We start from the raw sequence: 23,405 nt of genomic DNA on the forward strand, positions 1-23,405 counted from the left end.
CCCTTTCTGCACCCTCTTCTTACCAACTCACTGCAGAAGACTTATTGAGCTGTGTTGACTGGACCCAGGCCAGTGGCATGGAAATAGCTATCATGCTTGTGAAGATGTTCTGAGTTGTCAGAGTGATTGAATCCATGATTGGTCTGGTGCCCAAGCACCAACAATCATGTTTTTGTTTGTGTGTTTGTTTTTTAAGAGACAGGGCCTCACTCTGTCACCCAGGCTAGAGTGCAGTGGTGCCATCATAGCTCACTGCAGTCTCAAACTCCTGGGTTCAAGCAGTGCTCTCTCCACGGCCTCCCAGTGTGCTGGGATTACAGGCATGAGCCACTGAGCCCAGCTGGGATTTCTTTTGGTGTGAAGGCCAGTGATCAGTCACTAGTAGGTTTTGGAAGGCACAATAGGTGTATAGTGGAGAGGCAACGTTCTTCAGTGGAAAGGATATAAGCTTTCTAGTCACATCAGCCTGAGTTAGAATCTGTCCTCTGCCACTTTTTACTTGTATGACCTCAACCAACTTACTTTACTTCTGACTTCAGTGTCCTTTCTGTAAAATGAGTCTATTAATAATGATATTGATAATAGCTAAAATTGAGCATGTACTATGTGCCAGGCATTACCTTGATTTCTCTACATGCACTGATTAAATTCTCACAACAACCTTAGAGAGGTGGGTCTTGTTACTGCTACTGCCTCTGCTTTACAGATGGAGGAAACTGAGGCAAGGAGAAATTAAGTAACTCGCCCAAGGTAAAGGGTGGAGCATGGATTTGAATCCACACTTTCTGACTACAGACTCTACGATGTGATCTTTTTTTTTTTAAACAGCTTTATTGAGATATAATTCATATACCATACAATAAAAGTATGCAACCAGTGGCTTTTAGTACTGTATATTCACAGAGTTGTGTGGCCATCACAATTCATTTTAGAACATTTTCTTCACCCCATTAGGAAACTGCATACCCATTAGCAGTCACTCCTCATTTCCCCCAAACTCCCATAGTCTTAGGGAACCAGTAATCTTTCAGTCTCTGTGGATTTGCCCCTCCTTGACATTTCACATAAATTTGTCATTTTATGTCACATAATTTGTCATTTTATGTCTGATTTCTTTTGCTTGTTTTATATATATATATATGTATGTGTGTGTGTATATATATATGTGTGTGTATATATATGTGTGTGTATATATATATATATACACACACACACACACACATACACACATGTTTTCTGGAGGCAGAGTCTCACTCTGTCGCCCAGGTTGGAGTGCAGTGGCACAATCTGGGTTCACTGCAACCTCTGCCTCCCCAGTTCAAGTGATTCTCCTGCTTCAGCCTCCCCAGTAGCTGGGATTACAAGTGCCACCACACCTGGCTGATTTTTCGTGTTTTTAGTAGAGGTGGGGTTTTACCAGGCTGGTCTTGAACTCCTGAACTCAAGTGATCCACCTGCCTCGACCTCCCACAGTGCTGAGATTACAGGCGCGAGCCATCGTGCTTGGCCCTGCTTATATTATTTTTAAGGATCATCCATGTTGTAGCATGTGTAGATACTTTGGTCCACCTTATTGTTGAGTAACAGTTCATTGTATGGATATACCACATTTCGTTTATCCAGTCATCAGTTGATGGACATTTGGGCTGTTTCCACTTGTTTGCTATTTTAAATAATACTGTTATGAACATTTGTATACAAGTTGTTGTGTACACATGTATTTTCAATTTTCTTGAGTTCTGTGATGTACTCGTTGGTTTTTTTTTTTCTTTTTTTCTACCATGTGTTCATAATGCTCTTCTGAGAGGAAGAAAACAGACTTTCTTACTTGGGAGTGGTCAGCTTATTTGCTGCTACAATATTAATGATGGAAAACCCTTATCAAGAGTGCTTATCCTGTGATGGGTACTGAGCAATGCTCTCCAGAAGCATTACTTTATTCAGTTCTCACAATTCTAATAGGGTAGGGGTCTTGGCCTCATTTTGCAGATGAGGCAACCAAGTCTTACCAAGTGAACTGTTCCAGATCACAGAGCTTGGAGAGTGTGTAGGGGGACTGAGCTTAGACCCAGGTGTGTGTGACGGCCTCCAGAACTCCTGCCACTGTGTTATGTGGACACCATTGTCTACCTCCCACTGGAAGGTTTACCAGCCTGGATTTTACAGAGTGCTTTCCTGGGGTTTGCCTGGTTTCACCCTGTGAAATGGGTGATGATGCCATCGTTTGATGAAGCAGCAGTGGAATTGAGTGAGCGCCCAAGCTCATGGGTGAATTGAGGTGCAGTCTTGGATGGAGGTCTGTTTTTGGAGTTTAAGTTTATTGCTGTTTGCATTTCAACACAACTGCTTTGAAAGCTACAGGTTGCCTCAGGCACCCTGTCATCCTTTCCCAATTCTTTTTTTTTTTTTTTCTGAGACTGAGTTTCACTCTGTCACCCAGGCTGGAGTGCAGTGGCACGATCTCAACTCAATGCAGCCTCTGCATCCCAGGTTCAAGCGATTCTCTTGCCTCAGCCTCCAGAGTAGCTGGGACTACAGGCATGTGCCACTACACCCAGCGAATTTTTGTATTTTCAGTAGAGATGGGGTTTCACCATGTTGGCCAGGCTGGTCTTGATCTCCTGACCTCAGGTCATCTGCCCGCCTCGGCCTCCCAAGGTGCTGGGATTACAGGCGTGAGCCACCACGCCTGGCCACCTTTCTCAATTCTTTATTATCTATTTAAATGCACACTAAAAAATTTACCTTAGGTAAATAAAGGAGAATGTGGTTAACAAACACAACTCAGTAAATCTGGCACTCTTCAGTAGTAGGTCTGGGCTCTAGTTGTGTTGATTCTGGTGACCTATCACAAACCCCTCTCTAAGCTTATTGCTTTTTGCTGTTAAACTTGGTCATAAGCAAGCTGTGTCCATTGTGAAGTGTGTGCTGTGAGCACATCGCATACACTAGATTTAATCATCCACTGCCGGCACTCAGTGCATTGTGAAGGGAGGGTAAGGAGCTGGTGAAATCACATGTGAAACTGAAATACTTGTGGAATAAACGATGAAAGGGTTTTGTTTGTAAAACAAACACTACAGAAAGTATTGTTGGATTGGGTGGCAACTAGTTTATTGCCACCAAGAGGGGTTTAAGTTTGAATAGACCACAGGTAAGTGCCCTGAAGCCAAAAGGACTTGGTTTATAATGTTAAAAATTATTCGTTTTTGGAAGAACAAGAGTTGAACTCATTTTCTGCCTTCTCTGGGAAAAAGCATTTCCTGTTTTGTTATTAGACAGCTATTTCAAAGTTTTGTCCAGTAAGCAGAATTTTGACTAAATTCTTCACAATAGTTAAAAATAAGACCAATTTCCTGGGGGCAGGTGGGGAACTATAAAAGTCCTCTTTTCATCTGTAGGTAGGGTTACCTACCAGCCTAGGCCAGCTAGCTGTTTCTTTACACTGTCCCTTTCTAAGGATTTGAGTTCGTTTGTAAAATGACATAGCAGACACAACATAATACCAGAGGGGGCTGAACATGGTGGCTCACATCTGTAATCCCAGCACTTTGGGAAGCCAAGGCAGGAAGAGTCTCAGGAGTTTGAGACCAGCCTGGGCAACATAGCGAGAACTTGTCTCTACTAAAATTAAAAAAAATTAGCCAGGTGTGGTGGCATGTGCCTTTAAGTCCCAGCTACTCCGGGTCTGAGGCAGGAGGACCACTTGAGCCCAGGAGGTTGAGGCTGCAGTGAGCCCTGATTGTGCCACTGCACTCCAGCCTGGGCGACAGAACAAGATCCTGTCTCAGACATACACACACACACACGCATGCACGCACGCACGCACCAGAGGGAAACATCATGCAGAAAACCATTGGCCCATTTATTGGATGGTGTCCTCCCGAAGTTTCACATCTGCTGTTTGGAGCCTACTGAGAACCTGGCTGATTTCATTTAGTGCTCCCTCTGTCTTACTTTGTCTTTCCTTCCTTTCTTTCCTTTCTCCCTCCTTTCCTTCTTTCCAGCTATCCAGTAACATGTATTAAGGACTCAGCATGTGGAAAGCACGCATGACATTGTTCATGGAGACGAGGGTCTGGAGTCAGGCAGCAGCTCGGATCCCATCTCTGACAGTGGTGGGCTGTGTACACTCTCTGGCCTCAGCTTCCCTATTTGTAAAATGGGGATGGTGATGCTAACTCACAGGGTTGCGGGCATTCAGGGAAAAATTGTATATTTAGTACTGGGTGTGGTGCCCTGCCAAATGTTAATGACTTCCTTCCTGTCCAGTTTTCACACTTACCTTGTCTCCCATTTCTGAGGTGAATATGCATTTTAAGGCTCCCAAGCCATAGATTAAGCTGTTTTGACATGTCTGTCCCTGCTGAGAACGTGAAATCCTGTGTGTGTTATTAAACAGTTTACTGCCCGGCCACACTGAGTACTCGCAATGTCTTGAACACACCTTGCAGGTTACCCCTCCTGGCTCTGAACGGGCTGTTCCCTCTATGCAGAACGCCCACCCACCTGACCAGTTAGTCATCCTTCAGCATGGAGCTGTGGGAGAGGGAGCCTCCCTGTGGTTGGGACATACCTCCCTCCACCCCAGGCCTCTCATCCTCAGTTAACAACCCGCCTGTGCCATCAATTTCACTGTTTTGTGGTTTTTTACACCTTTTTTTCTAGAGACAGGATCTCACTGTATTGCCAAGGCTGGAGTGTGGTGGCATGATCATAGCTCACTGTAGCCTCCAACTCCTGTGCTCAAGTGATCCTCCTGCCTCAGTGTCCTGAGCAGCTAGGACTATAGGCACATGCCACTGCACCTGGCTAGATTTTAACATTTTTCTTTTTGTAGAGATAGGATCTTGCTTTGTTGCCCAGCCCAGTCTTGAACTCCTGGGCTCAACTGATGCTCCCACTTCAGCCTCTTAAAGTGCTGGGATTACAGGCTTGAGCCACCATGGGGGCTGGCCTCGCTTCACATTTTATGTAGTTGCTATAACCCCATCACTCACCCTGCTCCAGCCCACATCACCTTTTCTCTTTCCTAAATGTACTAAGCTTGTTTCCCACCCCAGGGCCTTTGCATTTGCTTGTTCCCGCAGCAATCTGGAGAGCTGTTCAGATTTTCCAAGGATTAATTCTTCCCAGTCTGCCATCCCATGGCACTTATTACTACCTGAGATGATGATATATATTGACTCTTGTCTGATTTCTCTGCTAAAATCCTCCCTGTGAGGAAACGACTTTGGCACATATCCCCTGGCAGCATCTGACATGGCGTAAGTACTCAGGGAGTATATGTCGAATGAATGAGCCTCTTGGTCGGCTCTTGTATTTGTACTGAATTGTAATTGCTTGTTTACACATCCCACCTCCCCACTGGGCTGTGTGACTTCCTTAGCATCATGACTTGGGGTGATTTGTCTTTCTGTCCACAGGGCCAGGTGCATGGTTGCTTTTGGGTCTACAAGTATGGAAGCTAGGAATCTTTGAGAAGGCACATCCTTAAACCCATAAGCTCTTCTCATGGAGGTAGCTGTCCACCACAAAATGTCCTTCTGATGCCATTGGTAGAACAAGTACTGGTTGGAGCAGGCTGCAGTTGTTCTTACGTTCTGATGGCCATCCTCTACTGTCCCCTCCCCCTTTTCTTTGTCAGGTCTTTGCCCTGTGCTGTTCTTTGGACCCTGAACAAACCCTTCTCCCCACCCCCCTAATCCTGTCCTTTCGTTCAGACCTCATCTCGGTGTCCCTGGCTCATGGAAACCCTCCCTGGCCAACCTGCCTTGATCAGACGCTGGCTCCTGCAAAGCTTCCTGAGGGCAGTGCTTTATTTGTTTTGCTCTTCATTTGTTCCTCAGAGCACATTGCACTTGGTCGACATTTGTTGAGTGAATGAGTAAAGAATTAGTGATGGCATATTTGCATACCCATGTTCGTGGCAGCATTTTTCACTATAGCCAAGAGGTGAAAGTAACCCAACTGTCTGTTGACTGATGAGTGGATAAACAAAATATGTCATATACATACAATGGAATATTATTCAGCCTTAGAAAGGGAGGAACTTCTGACATGCCGCCACCACGTAGACGAACCTTGAGGACATTATGCTATGTGAAGTAAGCCAGTCACAGGAAGACAAATCTTGTGTGAGTCCACTTATATGATGTGTCTAATGTAGTCAAATTCATAGAATCACAAAACAGAATGGTGGTTGCCAGGAGCTGAGGGGAGAGGGAAATGGGGAGTTGTTTGATAGGCATGAGTTTCAGTTTTGCAAGAAGAAGAGTTCTTGAGTTCAGTATATTCTGAAGTGTGAATATACTACTGTCTTAGTCAATTCCTACTCCTGTAACTGGGAAATTTATAAAAAGCAGAAATTTATTTGCCCACAGTTTTGGCTGGGAAGTTGAAGATCAAGGCAACAGCAGATTTGGCATCTGGTGAGGGCAACTCTCTCCTTCCAAGATGGTGTCTTGTTGCTGTATCCTTACATGACAGAAGAGGTGGAAAGCAAGGGGGTTTAGCTCGGTCCCTCCAGCCCTTTTGTAAGAGCGCAAATCCCATTCATGAGGTTGGAGTCCTCTTAATCACCTCCTAAAAGCTCCACCCCTTAACACTTACTGCATTGGGTCTTAGGTTCCAGCACATGAGTTTTGGTGGGACACATACATTCAAACCTTAGCAGGTGCTACACTGTATACCCTAGAAAAATGAGAGGTTAAGAGTGCTGACCCTCACACAGTCAAAAATCCATGTATAACTTTTGACTCGCCCAAAACTTAACTAATAGCCTGCTGTTTACCAGGAAACTTACCATAACATAAACAGTCAATTAACACATTTTATATGCTATATGTATTATATACTGTTTTCTCACAGTAAAGTAAGCTAGGGAAGAGAAAATACATTTATTACTCACTAAGTGGAAGTGGATAGTCCTAAAGGACTTCATCCTGATTGTCTTCATGTTGAGTCGGCTGAGGAAGATGACGGTTTGGTCCTGCTGTGCCCAGGCGGCAGAGGCGGAACAGGTGGAGGAGGTGAAGGGGAGGCAGGGGAGGCAGGCACACTCTATAACTTTTATTGAAAAAAACCCATGGATAAGTGGACCAGGGCAGTTCAAACCTTGCTGTTCAAGGGCCAACTGTACTTAGAAATGGTTAAGATAATAAATTTTAGGTTATATATTTTTCAGCACAATTAAAAAAAAGAATTAGTGCTGCTAGAAACTATGACCTCTGGAAATCATTGTAGAAGAATCTGGAATTTTAAATTCTAGGACACCTCTGACTTCTGGGTAGTATGCATGAACTTAAGGGAAAGAAGTATTTATTTCCTCATGAGGGTAAGCTCAGGTGTTTTCCTTAGGACTGTCAGAGTGAAGGAGTGGGCTGGCCTGAACCCTCCCCGAGTTGCCTGGGTTCTCAGGCTCCTCTGCACCTGGAGCTAGTGAGCCAGCCCATGGGCTGAACCTGGCTGGTGTCTACAGAGCCTGCACATGTCTGCATAGCCTAGGTTGAGGTTTGGACACTTGCTTAGATTCCAAGGTCCTCCTTTGTACCCATTTATTTATATAATAAATAATAATTTATTATTATTTTTTTGAGACGGAGTTCACTCTTGTTGCCTAGGCTGGAGTGCAATGGTGGGATCTTGGCTCACTGCAGGAGAAGTGATTCTCCTGCCTCAGTCTCCCGGGTAGCTGGGGTTACAGGCACCCGCCAACACGCCTGGATTTTTTTTGTGTGTTTTTAGTAGAGACGAGGTTTCAACATGTTGGCCAGGCTGGTCTTGAACTCCTGACCTCAGGTGATCCTCCCACCTCAGCCTCCCAAAGTGCTAGGATTATAGGCATGAGCCACTGTGCCCAGCCTGGATTTTTTTTTTTTTTTTTTTTTGAGACAGGGTCTCGCCCTATGGCCCAGGCTGGAATGCAGTGGCCCGATCTCAGGTCACTGCAACCTCCGCGTCCTGGGCTCAGGTGATCCTCCTACCTCAGCCTCCCAAGTAGCTGGGACTACAGGTGTGCACCACCATGCCCAGCTAATTTTTCTATTTTTAGTAGAGATGGGGTTTCACCATGTTGGCCAGGCTGGTCTTGAACTTCTGGGCTCAAGCGATCTGCCCATCTCAGCCTCCCAAAGTACTAGGATTACAGGCGTGAGTGACTGCGCCTGGCAAAGTGTAGGATTTGAAACATAAACTTGTATTCACTTTTGATCTCATTTAACTGTCATAACATGAAGAACTCAACTGAGAACTTACTCTCATAGACTCTTAGGGAAGGACACACACATTTCCCAGTGCCTGTCCAGCACCAGCACGAGTGCTTTGTAGAGATTGCCTCATTTCTTGCCAACATTGCCATTCCGAAGTGTAGATGGTTTTATCGCCACTGTATAAAGAAGGGTATAGTGTATCCAACGCCCCACAGCTAAGTGACAGGACAGGGATCTCACTCCAGATCTTGTGACTTTAAAAATCACTTTCTTGGCTCTGCTTCTCCTTGTTTCCTAGATGGTGGCCATCTCTTGGTCCAGATTTATATACATCTCAGCCTCAAATCAAATGGCACACTTTACATTTGCATGCTGTTTGGCCAAGCCCATTGGCATATAACATACACTATGGTAGCAAGAATTGGCCAGAGGCTCCCCAAGACCAGACTTCTGAATTCCTAACCCCAGCTCCCAAGCCCCAGGCATCCCATAAAATCTTTGCTAGATGTTCAGAAACCTAAAATTTGCTTCTCCACCCCTCCCTTCTCCCCAAGTGGTAAAGACAAAGAAACAGACGGCAGGGCTCTTTGTTATTCTTTTATCTGCTAAGTTTACAAAAAGGTTAGACAGTGGAACTTTGCTGAGCAAGCATTCTGTCCCTGAGTTGTCTCTGAGCAGCACCAAATGAGTCTTATCTTCCCCTTGTTATCTCCAAGGACGTAAAACATTTTCTTTTCATGCTTTTTAATTTCTATGTAACATTAGCCATTCAGTTGACCTGAAACATTGCTAGTTTATTTCTAGCTGGCGTGTGTGTGTGTGTGTGTGTGTGTGTGTGTGTGTGTGTGTGTGTATCAGAGGGTCTATACTATATAAATACTTCTCTAAATATTCTTTTCCGTAGTGTTGCTCTAAAGTGTCTCATTTACTCAATACTGTCAACTTAGATGCTGAATCATTTTATGTGCCTAAAAGAAATACCTACTCGGATGCTCTAGTTCCCTGGCAAGGGAGAGAGAGGGAGAAAAAGAAAGCTGTTGAAGTGGTGCAAATCCAAACTGCTTTCTTTTTTGCTCATAAGTAGTGCTTTTCAAAGCGTTTGGCATCCCTGCCGTATGGATGTGTCACTGTGTGAGATGACAACAGGATTTGCTGGAAATGTGGGCCACTATTGTATCCGCCTTACGTAACCACGTGGAGTGATGGAAATGGGTGAGCAGCCCGGGATGTAGGCGGTGGCCTGGCCCATGCATCTCCAGAGACCATGAAGACTGCTCAAGCCCTGCATAGGATGTGGATCCGGGCTGTTAAAAAGTTGAGGAGATGGAAAGGCCGTGTGAGTCCCTCTGCAAGCTCTCCCCTTGTTTTCCCCAACCTTTCTTCATGGGAAGGGGAGGGAAGCAAAACCATTCTCACAGTGAGTCCTTTATCCTCAGATTGATTTGTGCTTCTGGCATCTTTCAGCAACAAATTGTGAGATTGTAGGTTGTAGTCACTGGTGGGTTTTTAAAAATACTTGTATTAATTTTAGCAGATCTATGTGAAACTGATAACCTCTTACTGGATCTGTGGATCAAAGGCTGCTGTTTTCCATTCCATAGGAATCTGTAATGGTTTTGCTTCCTGGGTAGAGTTTAACATACTGGCTTTTGTGTTTGTTCATGTTTGAGAATTTCTTGTTTTGGGATAAAACTTTTTGCTTTCTTACACTGCAGAAATCTATATTCTTATTATGTCTAGGCTTCTAACTTAGAAGAAAAAGTGTTTTTCACATGTTCTTTTTTCCTCTTACAGTTTGAACATGTGTGAGTGTTTACTTTTATGGCTTGAGACTTTTATGAACCATGTCCCTTATGTGGACAGCTTTCGATTAATCTTTGGTTTTAGCTTTGACCTCCATCACTGGGCAGCAGCAGTCTGTGGATACAGAATCTAAAAGCCGCCTGTTCAGGGGGACTTTGGGCAGTGAACACTTCGGTATCTGTTTTGGGGTTGGCTTTTAACATGTTTCTACATTCTTTATGTAAAATATATAGGATTTTTACCTATCTGGCCAAGATTTTTCAAAGGAAAAAAGCTTTATAAAAAGATTTAAAAAAAAAACAAATAACTATTTGCCTTAGTTCCTTTCTCTTCTTTTGTCACACAAAAACCTTACTGTTAATGCATTAAGTTTTTTGTTTATGGTAGAAAAGTTAGCTCACTTTTAACTTTCCATGAGGTCTTAAGAATGACCTGTTACGATATAAAGGGGGTTGTCATGAACACTACTTACATGAAAAGTAAAAGTGATAAGGAAAGATGATGACAGCACATTGAAGATCCTCCTGATGGATAGAATGTTGACACTTGGATTAAAAAGGTGACTTGGCATTTTCTGCATGCACCTCCCCCCACAGCTCCCCAGACCTAACCTGCGTCCCCACTCTGCCCACCGCACCTGCCTTGCTTTACCCTCTTTGCCCCTTTCAAATTACTGGTACCATCCTTCAACTCGCCTTCCTTCCAGTTGAAATTATTATCCCCTCTTCACTTTGCAAAATTCTAACTGCATTGAAAAATTTGCTGTTAAATATACTCATACCTCTTGGTGTTAGATCCTTCACCAGGAGTCAGTATTCATTTTGGTGTTCACCCACTCATCTCCCTATTTTTTATTTATTTATTTATTTTATTTTTTTATTTCTTTTTGAGACGGAGTCTTGCTCTGTCGCCCAGGCCGGAGTGCAGTGGCGCGATTTCGGCTCACTGCAAGCTCCGCCTCCCGGGTTCCAGCCATTCTCCTGCCTCAGCCTCCCGAGTAGCTGGGACTACAGGTGCCCGCCACCACACCCGGCTAATTTTTTGTATTTTTAGTAGAGATGGGGTTTAACCATGTTAGTCAGGATGGTCTTGATCTCCTGACCTCGTGATCCGCCCGCCTCGGCCTCCCAAAGTGCTGGGATTACAGGCGCGAGCCATCGCGCCCGGCCTCATCTCCCTATTTTTTAAACTTATGAAATGTTTGGTACTATAAAAGAATTAAATATCTAAATCATGGAGCATAATAATTAAACAAATGCCATGAGCCCATTACACATATCTGCAGACCATCACCAAGACAAAACACGAAGGAAATTTGTGTACCTCCCACCATACTCTGCCTCCTGCCCAGGTCACCTCATCCTGAATGTTATATTTTTCATTTCCTTGCTTTTTCTTTATATTTCCACTGCATGCGTGCGTACACACATACACACCCCTAAACAATAGATTAATTTTGTTGGCAATTTTTTACTATAGTGAAAAACGCATACCAAAATTTACTGTCTGTACCATTTGTAAATGTACAGTTCAGTAGTGTTAAGTATATTCAAGTTGTTGTAAAACATTGTTTTTTGAGCTATATAAAAATGGTATCACACTCTACAAATCCTTCTGGGGTGTTTTTTTGCTCAACTTTATGTTTGAGATGCATCCCTTTTGTGGTGGTCTGTGTGACTGGTTTGTTCGTCTTCATTGCAGTGAAACATTGTATTTTAATAATGTATCAATTTATCCATCCTGCCCTTGAGAGATACTGGGATATTTTCCAAGTTTTGGCTGTTGGGAACATTGCTGCTGTGAATACTCTATACATGTATCCTTGTGCATTTAGTCACACGGTTCTCCCGGTGCCTCTGCCCAGGTAGAGGAATCACTGGGTCGTGGAATGTGCATACCTTTAATTCTGATATATGCATGCTCTTTCGATGGGCCTGCCTGTAAAGCTCCCCCTGGTGCTAAGCAGCTACCTGCTGTCATTCAGAGAGAGGTCAGATATTGCTAGCAAGTCTGATCTGCGCATAGTCAAGCATAAGGTGGGTGGGACCAGAGCCCGGTGGCCTAGTTTGAATGTCAGGACCGCAGCTCTCAGCTAAGCTGCTGCACCCTGGCAGCCTGTGCCCAGGGATGTTCCTAGAGCTGATGTTCTGAGGAATAAGGATGATTATGTGGGGTGCTCTGTGTTTCTGAAAAATTATATAAATGAGGCAGGAAAGACACTCAGTAGTTTGCTCTTTGGGTACACTTGTAGTTAGTTGGTAAGCTGCCCAAGGGCTTTGGCGATTTTATTCACTGATGTCTCTGAAGTGCCACAAACTACTTGCTTGGCAGAAGGTGGATGCTTAATAAATGTTTTTGCATAAATGAACAAATGAGTGCATAGTGAAGAGTTTTCTGTGAGACCTTCCCAAAAAGCCACAGTCCTGTAGGCTAAATATACATAGTTATGGTGTATTTTTAATGCTCAACAGAGCTACTAAAATTTATTTTTGCTCTAGTTCCCTTCCTTTACAATTAAGATTTTCTCTTTATCACTTGGCTTAGCAGAGCATATATTCTTTGAATATTATGTTAAGTAGCTAATAGTTAATTTTATTACCTGTTAACCATAGGTAAGAAGAAGCCTCGCAATCTGATTGGTTTCAGGCACCAGGCAAGTTAATAGCAAGGTCTGATTGGTGGTGGTAGTGGTAGGAGATTAATCGTCTCTCTGACAAATTTAATTTAAATTACCCTTGCAGGCAGCACAGGACACTTAAAGATAGTAGCATCCCATTACTGAAGGGCTGTGATTTTCAAAAGCCAGATTCATTCTACTTGAGCCACATTTAAAAAATAAAATTTTGCAGGAACTCATTTATTTTGCTAAATGATAAACAAATTTAAATCCAAAACTTTGAAGAGTTTATAGTTTTAAATTCCAAAATAGAAATATATTTTAAAAGTAATGTACTCATAAAAATATTCTCTATAATAGCACAGCTCCTTGGGATATTCAACATTTTTTTGGTATGTAGCATTGCCCAATCCTGGGGATGATTGTCATAGTCCCAGTTAGTTTTTTTTCCTGATAATTTTAAAGTAAGTTTTGTGGGGAGGATGCCATGTAATTTTTTTTCCCCCTTAATTCATGGGGCTATAACTATATCCAAAGAAGAGTTGGCAAATATATTTATTTTACCACAACTTCTAGATTAATTCACTTTGTTGAAATTTGACAGCTTTAAGGTACAAGAAGGCATTGAGAAGATGAGCTTGGAGAAGTGGGCATGCTCATAAGGTCATTTCTGGGTGGTGGTGGCTTAGTTTTACTAAGGCCACATCTAAAACTGAAGTTGGCAAGGAGTTAGTAAGGTGTTCTATGGAAATGGAAAAGGGCAACCAGTTCTGACTTACTGCAGGAGTTCAGTTGAGTGTCTGCTTTCTCTTTTCTTTATTTTTTTTTTTTTGAGACGGAGTCTCGCTCTGGAGTGCAGTGGTGCAATCTCAGCTCATTGCAACCTCCATCTCCCAGGTTCAAGTGATTCTCTTGCTTCAGCCTCCCAAGTAACTGGGACTACAGATATGCGCCACCACGCCCGGCTAATTTTTTGTGTTTTTGGTAGAGACAGGGTTTCACCATGTTGGCCAGGCTGGTCTTAAACTGCTGGCCCCAAGTGATCCACCTGCCTTGGCCTCCCAAAGTGTTGGGATTATAGGCGTGAACCACCACGCCCGACCCGGTTTCTGTTTTCTGTTTCCATTTAAGAAAACTTTTTGGCCGGACGTGGTGGCTCACACCTGTAATCCCAGCGCTTTGGGAGGCCGAGGCGGGCGGATCATCTAAGGTTGGGAGTTTGAGACCAGCCTGACCAGCATGGTGAAACCCCGTCTCTACTAAAAATACAAAAATTAGCTGGGCGTGGTGGCGCATGCCTGTAATCCCAACTACTCGGGAGGCTGAGGCGGGAGAATCGCTAGAACCCAGGAGGCGGAGGTTGCAGTGAGCCCAGATCGTGCCATTGCACTCCAGCCTGGGCAACAAGAGCGAAACTCCATCTCAAAAAAAAAAAAAAAAAAAAAAACTTTTTAACAAATATGTACAACTTCATTAAAATCTTGGAAAATTTATTGTGCTGCCACATATTGGAAAATGCTGTTTTAGACACATGCAGAATTCCAGAGAGGTATGGCTATAGAGCACATCTAGAAAGTCAGACCATGAGCACCTGAGTTTTTAGTCCACCCACCTCACGTATGCTATCAAAGAAGCAGAGAGCCACGAATTCGATAGAAACTTTAAGAAAATTTGTAGGCTGGGCACGGTGTCTCACACCTGTAATCCCGGCATTTTGGGAGGCTAAGGCAGGTGGACCATTTGAGGTCAGGAGTTCGAGATGAGCCTGGCCAACGTGGTGAAACCGTGTCTCTACCAAAAATACAAAAAAATGAGCTGGGTGTGGTGGCGCACAACTGTAATCCCAGCTACTCGGGAGGCTGAGGTATGCGAATCACTTGAACCCAGGAGGCAGAGGTTGCAGTGAACCTAGATCACACCCCTGCATTCCAGCCTGGGTGACAGAGTGAGACCCCGTACCCCCCCCCCCCAAAAAAAAAAAGTAGCAGCAGTCAGTGCTTCAGTTATATTAATTGAATGATGAATGAATAGTGTATCCATCTCTTGATGTATTAAAAAGAAAAAACTTTGAGTGCCTACTCTGTGTGCCAGACACTGTTGTAGCAGATAATGGGACAAAGATGAGTAGGATACAAAAATTTCACCTGAAAATTCACTTTTATTTTTTAAAATTGAAGAACAGTTGTCACAGTGAACAGACTTCAAGTAATTGGGGAGTTTTACATAATCTAGATAATAATCTTTTGGAATGTTTATATATTTCCTTGTGTTGATGGGCCTTCATTTAATCTAAATCTTGCACTTTTGGGCTGCTTGCGTCCCTGGCACCCCGGGCCCCATTCACCACCCAGTCCCAGGATTGCTGGTAGCACAGATCTCTCGTTCTGGCCTTTTTCAGGTATTTTGAGTTCTTTTTTTTTTTTTTCTTATTAAGTATACAGATGGGGTCTCACTATGTTGCTCAGGTTGGTCGTAAACTCCTGCACTCAACTGATCACCCCGCCTCAGCCTCCTGAGTAGCTGGGACTATGGCATGTGCCACCATGCCTGGCTAACTTTAAAAATTTTTTGTAGAGATGGGGTCTCACTATGTTGCACAGGCTGGCCTTGAACTCCTAGGCTCAAGCGATCCTCTCACTTCAGCCTGAGTGCTGGAAATACAGACGTGAGCCACTGCACCCGGCCCTCTTCTAATTTCTTAAAACATAAACACATAGTCCGGGTGGCTTGGTGGCTCATGCCTGTAATCCCAGCACTTTGGGAGGCCGAGGCAGGTGGATCACGAGGTCAGGAGTTTGAGACCAGCCTGATCAACATGGTGAAGCCCCATCTCTACTAAAATACAAAAATTAGCCGGGCATGGTAGTGCGCACCTGTAATCCTAGCTACCCAGGAGACTGAGTCAGGAGAATCGCTTGAACCTGGGAGGCAGAGGTTGCAGTGAGTGAAGATCACGCCACTGTACTCCAGCCTGGGCGACAGAACGAGACTCCGTCTCAAACAAAACAAAACAAAACAAAAAACCAACATATACACGTATTATAGATACTCCATTTTTGTCTGTGGCTGGTATTTCAAATATTTAAAGTCTTTGATTCTTCAGTTTATGTTTCTTTTACCTCTCACTCATGGTGATGTGCATGTTTAAATTGTGGGCTCATTTCCTTGGATACATCCTATCTGGGGAATCTTTGAGGGCTGTGTTTGAGTGTGATCTCTGGAGAGGATTCGCATCTGCCTCTGTGTACTTGGTGGTATGGCCACTGCAGAGCCCCAGTAGGCATGAGTGTTTGGCAGGGTGTGGTCACGTCTGTAATATGAATGCCCAAACCTGTGTGAATACAGGTCTGTTGATAGAAATTCTCCAGGGTTTTATTTTTAGTTATTTCCACTCTACCCATAGCCAAGGATGAGACAGTCACTGCATCTCCATCTGTGTGCTGGTATTTTTTTCCCCTAATAGATCCACCCAGACCTGATCTCCCACCCTGTTTGGATCCCCAGCCTCCTCTAAATGCCTGCTTCAGTGCTGGCTTATCTCTGTGGTTCTGAGTGTTCTTGGCATTTCTAGCTTTCTCACAGGCAGCCTGCATTTAATGGATTATTATTTTTAAAATGATACCACCAGTTTTAGTTTTTTCTGGATACCTACTTTGGAATATTGTCAGAGATGGAAGTCCCAGTGGTCCATTTATGAAGACATTCATCTTTCACACTCAGTGATACGATAGAGAAAAAGCCGAAAGATCCCGCAGATCACCCAATTGGGCATACTCTATGATAAGGCTAAGGATATTTTTAGACATAAACATGCAGAAAACTTGCCTACGAGGTCACCTTTGACAGGAAGAGGGGGAGAATGATTTAAAAAAAAGAATCTATTTGAAACTAGATATTTTTAAAGGGGTTTTATGATGATAATGTTTTGGAATAGTGATAATAAAAGGACTCAGCACTTAACATTCCATTCTTTTTAGGGTCTGTCTCTCACTATGTATTTCACTTACCTTTCAAGTATTGTTTCTAGTTTCATTTCATTGAAGGAGAGTGTGTTTGAAAATAGGTAGCATAATGAGCAAATATTAACTCTTTTTGGTATAGAAAGTGTGAGCTGGACTTTATGTCGAGGCATTTTGAATGATAATTTTATTTCTAGCATTGAAAAGGTTGTGGTTTTCATCAGATTGGTTTTGTTCTTTTAAAACAGGCCCCAGGCATGGAAGAGCTGATATGGGAACAGTACACTGTGACCCTACAAAAGGTGAGTTCTGCACATTTCATATATTCTACAGTCATGTTCTTGATTTTACGGATCATGGATCTTATTTATTTTCACCTACACACAGTTTTGGCTTTTTTTTCCCTTGAGGTGCATAATGCATTATAGATACTAACTGGCAATAATTGCTATGTTAACAAAGATTTGCATGCTATTGTATTTTTTGATTAAGGACTGTTTAATATGGAACATTTTAGAGGTTATTTAGTGTATACTCTTATCTCCAGCTAGAACAGGTTATGAAAGAGAGAAAAGAAAGGGAAGAATGAAAATAACCTGTACTGTTTAAGGATGTGGAGGGAGCTTTTTACAACTTCTGTAATTTTAATTATGACATATTATACATACCTTATAACTCTTAAAAAGTGTAGCATCCAAGAGACTGTAAGTCATTTGTGTGAGGCTGAGCTGGAGAACTGCACTCGTGGTTCTGCATTCACTTTTTTTTTGAGACGGAATTGCACTCTTGTCGCCCAGGCTGGAGTACAGTGGTGCAATCTCGGCTCAGCGCAACCTCCGCCTCCTGGGTTCAAGCAATTTTCCTGCCTCAGCCTCCCAAGTAGCTGGGATTACAGGCGCCTATCACCACGCCCGGCTAATTTTGTATTTTTAGTAGAGACGGGGTTTCTCCATGTTGGTCAGGCTGGTCTCGAACTCCTGATCTCAGGTGATCCACCCACCTTGGCCCGCAAAGTGCTGGGTTACAGGCGTGAGCCACCGTGCCCAGACGGTTCCGCATTTTTATTCCGTCAAGCTGCCTTCCGGTCATCATCACTGTGATTTTCCTGGTTTTTCTGCAGGGTTTCTTCTTCTGGCTCTGAATTCCTCCAAGGTCTGACATCTCCTAGAGGGACCATAAGTTCCTCATAGGAAGAGTTTTCCTTTGACCCTCAGAACTGTGAGCTTCAAGCTTTGTCTTCTATGAAAATTAAAGACATTCCTGAATTTAATGTTTATTGAATTAATCCAGGTAGAAAAAAATGTCTCTGGGCCAGTGCCCAGGTACCCAGACTTCCAGATCAGTAATCACAATTTCTTCATTTGAGGGGTTTTGTCTGCTTAGGTCTTATTTTTCAACTCTCCTCGTCTTTCTGACTCTCCTCTGCCCTTTCCCTGAGCATTTCATGCATTCCTTGAGTTGTGGACCCAAAATTGGCAGAGGTCAGAGATTTTTTTAGGCTTGGCATAGAGGATGGAGCTGCCTCTGTCTAAAACCAGGTGCCGGCTGGTGGTGCTGCCAAATTCAAAGCCATGTGATTAATAGAAAACACCCCCAACCTGTTTTGAGTTTGTAATTGTGTATAATCAGTCAGTATAGTGGGCCTCACGTGGGAAACTTTCCTTGGAAAGGAAGATTTTCTTTTAGTCTCGGAGTAAATTTTTATATAATCGAACCCAGATTTAAGAATATACAGTTAAATATACTCATATTATCTGGATGAAACTGGGCTTAGATACATATATATATTTTTGAAATGGAGTCTCATTCAGTCGCCCAGGCTGGAGTGTAATTGCATGATCTCAGCTCACTGCAACCTTCACCTCCTAGGTTCAAGTGATTTTCCTGCTCCAGCCTCCTAAGTAGCTGAGATTACAGGGGTGTGCCACCACGCCTGGCTAATTTTTGTATTTTTAGTAGAGATGGGGTTTTGCCATTTTGGCCAGGCTGATCTCGAACTCCTGGACTCAAGCAATTCACCCGCCTTGGCCTCCCGAAGTGCTGGGATTACAGGTGTGAGCCACCGCACCTGGCCCAGGCTTAGCTTTTTAAAACACAAATGAATTAGGATTATGTATTATCTATGCTCACCATTGTGTATTGCTAGACTGATCATGGATGTAATAAATCTTATTTCCGATCTTCCATGCATGTAGAAAAGGGTTTAGTGCTTTGCTTTCTCATGAGATCTCAACACACATTTTATGTTCAAATTTTATCTTTAAAATCCAGTTACGGGCTGGGCGCAGTAGCTCACGCCTATAATCGCCACGCTTTGGGAGGCGGAGACAGGTGGATCACAAGGTCAGGAGATCGAGACCATCCTGGCCAACATGATGAAACCCTCCCAGTCTCTACTAAAAATACAAAAATTAGCTCAGTGTGGTGGCACATGCCTGTAGTCCCAGCTACTCAGGAGGCTGAGGCAGGAGAATCACTTGAACCTAGGAGGCAGGGGTTTCAGTGAGCCAGCACCACTGCACTCCAGCCTGGCAACAGAGCAAGACTCCGTCTCAAAAAAAAAAAAAAAAAACAAATCCATTTACTTCTTTTTCACTGTGTGTTGAAATGAAACTACCAACACATCTACTTTGAAGTTAAAGGTATACTTTAAAAATACAATTTTAGGCAGACATAAGAACGAACGAAATATGTCCTTTGCAACAACACGAATGTACCTGGAGGCCATTATCCTAAGCAAATTAATGCTGAAACAGAAAACCAAATACTGCATTGTTCTCACTTAGAAGTGGGAGCTAAACATTGGGTACACACGGACACAAAGATAGAACAGTAAACACTGGGAATTCCAAAAGTACGGAGGGAGGGAGAGGAACAAAGTTTGAAAAACTACTTCTTGGGTACTGTGTTCGGTACTTGGGTAACAGGATCATTAGAAGCCCAAACCTCAGCATCAGACAATACCCATATATAACAAACCTGCACATGTACTCCTGAATCTAAAATAAAAATAAAAATAAAATTAAAAAGGATTGGCTAGCACTGGGAAGAGCAGTCTTTTCCCGCCCAGCTAGAAAGTTGTGGGGTTTTTTTGTTTTTTAGAGACTTCTCCATTTGCCCAATTTAAAGTGCAGAAGCTGCCTTGGCTTGTTGAAGCCTTGACCTCACAGGCTCAGGTGATTCTCCCACTTCAGCCTCCCAAGTATCTGGGGCTACAGATGTGCAACACCATGACCAGCTAATTTTTTGTATTTCTAGTAAAGACAGGGTTTTGCCATGTTGTTCAGGCTGGTCTTGAGCTGCTGGACTCAAGCAATCTGCCTGCATTGGCCTCCCAAAGTGCTGGGATTATAGACATGAGACATGAGCCTAGGCAGAAGGTTTTTTTTTTTTTAATATGTCAAAACATCACAATATACAGAAGAATTAAAAATATTTACAGTACAGGCCAGGCACAATGGCTGTCTGTTGTAATCCCAGTGCTTTGGGAGGTTGAGGCAGGAGGCTTATTTGAGCCCAGAAATTTGAGGCTGTGGTGAGTAGTGATCACACCGCTGCACTCCAGCCTAGCAACAGATCAAAACTCTGTCACTTAAAAAACAAATACAATAAGGAAATCTGAAAATTAAAAAATACAGTTTTAGTACAGGTTCAGTTTTTACTGAACTTGTTCCAGCTCAGGCCAGCGTGATGCAAAGAGGTACAACTGGTGCTTCAAACAGTACATCCCTATTTGGACTGAAGACATTGTTTCCTATCCCTGCCAGCTTCTAGTGATAACTCCAGTCTGCACTATCAATCTTTTCCAGCCTCTACAGGCTGTTTCTTTCAGATACGGAATTTCCCTTTATAAACCTGTCAGCTGACTATGACTATGCTTTGTTTTGTTTCTCATTTGTTTTCTGTAAGCCCATCTGTTCCTGAACAGTGTCTGGTTATTGATTTGACCTTTATTTTATTGAGTGCTTGTAATAAATCCTGAAAGCCACTTATTGAAGGATTTTTAATATTTCTCCTCTCTGATGTACAGGATTCCAAAAGAGGATTTGGAATTGCAGTGTCCGGAGGCAGAGACAACCCCCACTTTGAAAATGGAGAAACGTCGATTGTCATTTCTGATGTGCTCCCGGGTGGGCCTGCTGATGGGCTGCTCCAGTGAGTGTCCTCCCTCGCCCCGCAGCCCCTACCAGCCCTACTGGTTGGCCCTAGACGGGGTATTTTGGTTGGTGTCCACTTTATTTAAAAAAAAGAAAAAAATAACAAAGTTTTGTATAATATTTGAAAAGTCTTCAAGCTGGAATGGAAGCCATAACACACCATGTTTGAATAATGCCCAAACCTTGGGAACACCCCAGCTTTGGAGCGAGGAGGGCAGTTGTTTCCGTAAGAAGATAGTTCCAAACATCCCTCCTAGGTTTAGGAATCATTTCTGAACATGGAGTTTTAAATTGGCATGCTTCTCAACCCGGATGCTTAACCAACACTGTTTATGTTTGTTTTAATTTATATTCTTTAAGAATTTAATGAGGAGACTTTGGTTTATTGATTATCTTACTTGTAAGAGTGATGTGGAAGTTGGGACAATTTACTATACGAAAACCACAAGTTTTCCAACTGCCAGCTTTCTGACCTGAAGAGGTAACACCATTTTATTTTAATTTTTAATAAATTTTTTCTTTTCTTTTTCTTTTTTTTTTTTGAGACAGAGTCTTGCTCTGTCACCCAGTCTGCATTGCAGTGGTGCGATCTCAGCTCACTGCAACCATCACCTTCCGAGTTCAAGCAATCCTCTGCTGCCTCAGCCACCTGAGTAGCTGGGATTACAGGTGCCTGCCACCACACCCAGCTAATTTTTGTATTTTTAGTAGAGACGGGTTTTCGCCATGTTGGCTAGGCTGGTGTCAAACTCCTGACCTGAAGTGATCTGCCCACCTCGGCCTCCCAAAGTGCTGGGATTGGATTACAGGCATGAGCCACCATACCCAGCTGGTAACACCATTTTACATGATACATGCCTGATTCCCACAGGATAACTTCTCAGGACGAAGTCTAAAGTTAACTGTATGGCTGCATTGGATGGATAGCTCAAAAGTTTAGGTTTTGTTGGTGTTTAAAGCCTCTGTGGACTAAGCACAGTGGCTCACGCCTATAATCCTGCACTTTGGGAGGCTGAGGTGGCAGGAACGCTTGAGGCCAGGTGTTCAAGATCAGCCTGGGCAACATAGTGAGACCCTGTTGGGATGGCATGTACCTACTCGGGTCCCAGCTACTTGGGAGGCTAAGGTGAGAGAATCCTTTGAGCTCGGGAAGTTGAGGTTGCAGTGAGCTATCATCAGTCACACTACTGCAGTCCTTCCTGGGTGAGAGAGGGAAACCATGCCTCTTAAAAAATAAAATTATAATTAAGAAAGTCTCTATAGTTTTATCAAAGTTAGTAGTCTTTCCTATGGAGAAATGCAAAATTTTAAAGTAATGTTTGGGATGAACTGGAGCAATAGGATTCTGTGATCTCAAAATTTCTTAAGAATCCAAGGCAAGCCCTTTTCCTGCACAAAAGCACAAATGGATATACACCTACTTGGAAGGAGTGTTTTTAGACTTTTCTGAAGCCCACTGTGCACCTCAGGCAATAGGGGACTGATAGAGAAATTCCTTTTGGTGTCCAGACCTCACTGTCATCAAGTACCTCCTGGTGTGACGCTGTGGTGTGGGGAGATCAGGCCTCTCTCTTCCCAGATGATTTCCATTTAGACACTCAGAATTGAGCTGTATGGCCCCCAGTTCCTTTCTTTGGAAGATCTCAGGCCAAGTTGACTGGGTCTTGGGCGCCACCAGACACTGAGCCCTTTAGAAAGCCTTTCAGGTCGATTTGCTGCTTCTATTTGTTCCTAAATAAATAATTTACAATGAATAGATGGGAGTTTTTCATGACCCATTTTTATTTCTTGTTTACAGGGAAAATGACAGAGTGATCATGGTCAATGGCACCCCCATGGAGGATGTGCTTCATTCGTTTGCAGTTCAGCAGCTCAGAAAAAGTGGGAAGGTCGCTGCTATTGTAAGTACTGGGTTTGCTTTCAGCTTGCCTCAATAGCATTTTGGTTTTTTGCCCAGAAGAAAATTACCCCTTGCTTTTAAGCATTTGACAGAATTACATAACCTAGGGACCGCTGTTCTTGGATCCTCAGTACTTTTGGAGGGGTGTGAAGATACGTGTAAGTTATCCTTCCTACTTTTCCTTGTGTCTTCTCCTGAGGCCAGTGATTCTCTGATCTGAGTTAGTTTGCCTTAGGAACCAAGTTAGGCAATTATTCCCTAGGAGAATTAGCTAGATTCAGAATACTGGTAAAATAGTATTAATTTAGAAAAAAACTTTCAGCTCAAAAACTCACTTGTAAAGGCCCAAGCAAGGTATATTATATCTTCATAGACTAAGAGTTTCATTAGAAGACTGTCTATAATCTTCATTCATCTATTCTTTCATTCATTCACTGGCTGAGAATCAACTGTGAGCTGGATGCCATTAGGCCCTGGGGCCAATCTATGTTGCAAGGTGTGTTCACTCCAGTGGGGCAGGTAGACACACACAGTGAGAATGGTAATAAAGTGTGCTTAGGGGCAATGCTAGTAGGCATATACCCACATATATGGTTGTGTGTGTGTGTGTGTGTGTATTTTTTTTTTTTTTTTTTGAGACAGAGTTTTGCTCTTGTTGCCCAGGCTGGAGTGCAGTGGCACGATCTTGGCTCACCACAATCTCTGCCTCCTGGGTTCAGGCGATTCTCCTGCCTCAGCCTCCCGAGTAGCTGGGATTAC

The 23,405-nt window shown here is 43.3% G+C and overlaps 1 protein-coding gene across 9 annotated transcripts in view; it reads left to right on the forward strand.

The window, feature by feature from the left end:
- The window catches only part of TJP2 (tight junction protein 2), a 134,183-nt gene that overhangs the window by 74,653 nt on the left and 36,125 nt on the right, over positions 1–23,405 (forward strand). For 6 of the 9 annotated variants that reach the window (XM_019033800.4, XM_063696443.1, XM_019033801.4 and 3 more), the window contains 3 exons: positions 16,838–16,891; positions 20,620–20,744; positions 22,545–22,647. In XM_019033800.4, the coding sequence (XP_018889345.3) occupies positions 16,847–16,891; positions 20,620–20,744; positions 22,545–22,647 (273 nt within the window). In that variant the 5' untranslated portion in view covers positions 16,838–16,846. Of the gene's footprint in view, positions 1–9,111; positions 9,547–16,837; positions 16,892–20,619; positions 20,745–22,544; positions 22,648–23,405 lie in introns of those variants that run through there. The other 3 variants (XM_019033798.4, XM_019033802.4, XM_019033803.4) reach the window with 3 other exon arrangements.

Source organism: Gorilla gorilla, chromosome 13 (assembly GCF_029281585.2).
Source record: "Gorilla gorilla gorilla isolate KB3781 chromosome 13, NHGRI_mGorGor1-v2.1_pri, whole genome shotgun sequence".
In the NCBI taxonomy this organism is placed as follows: Eukaryota; Metazoa; Chordata; class Mammalia; order Primates; family Hominidae; genus Gorilla; species Gorilla gorilla.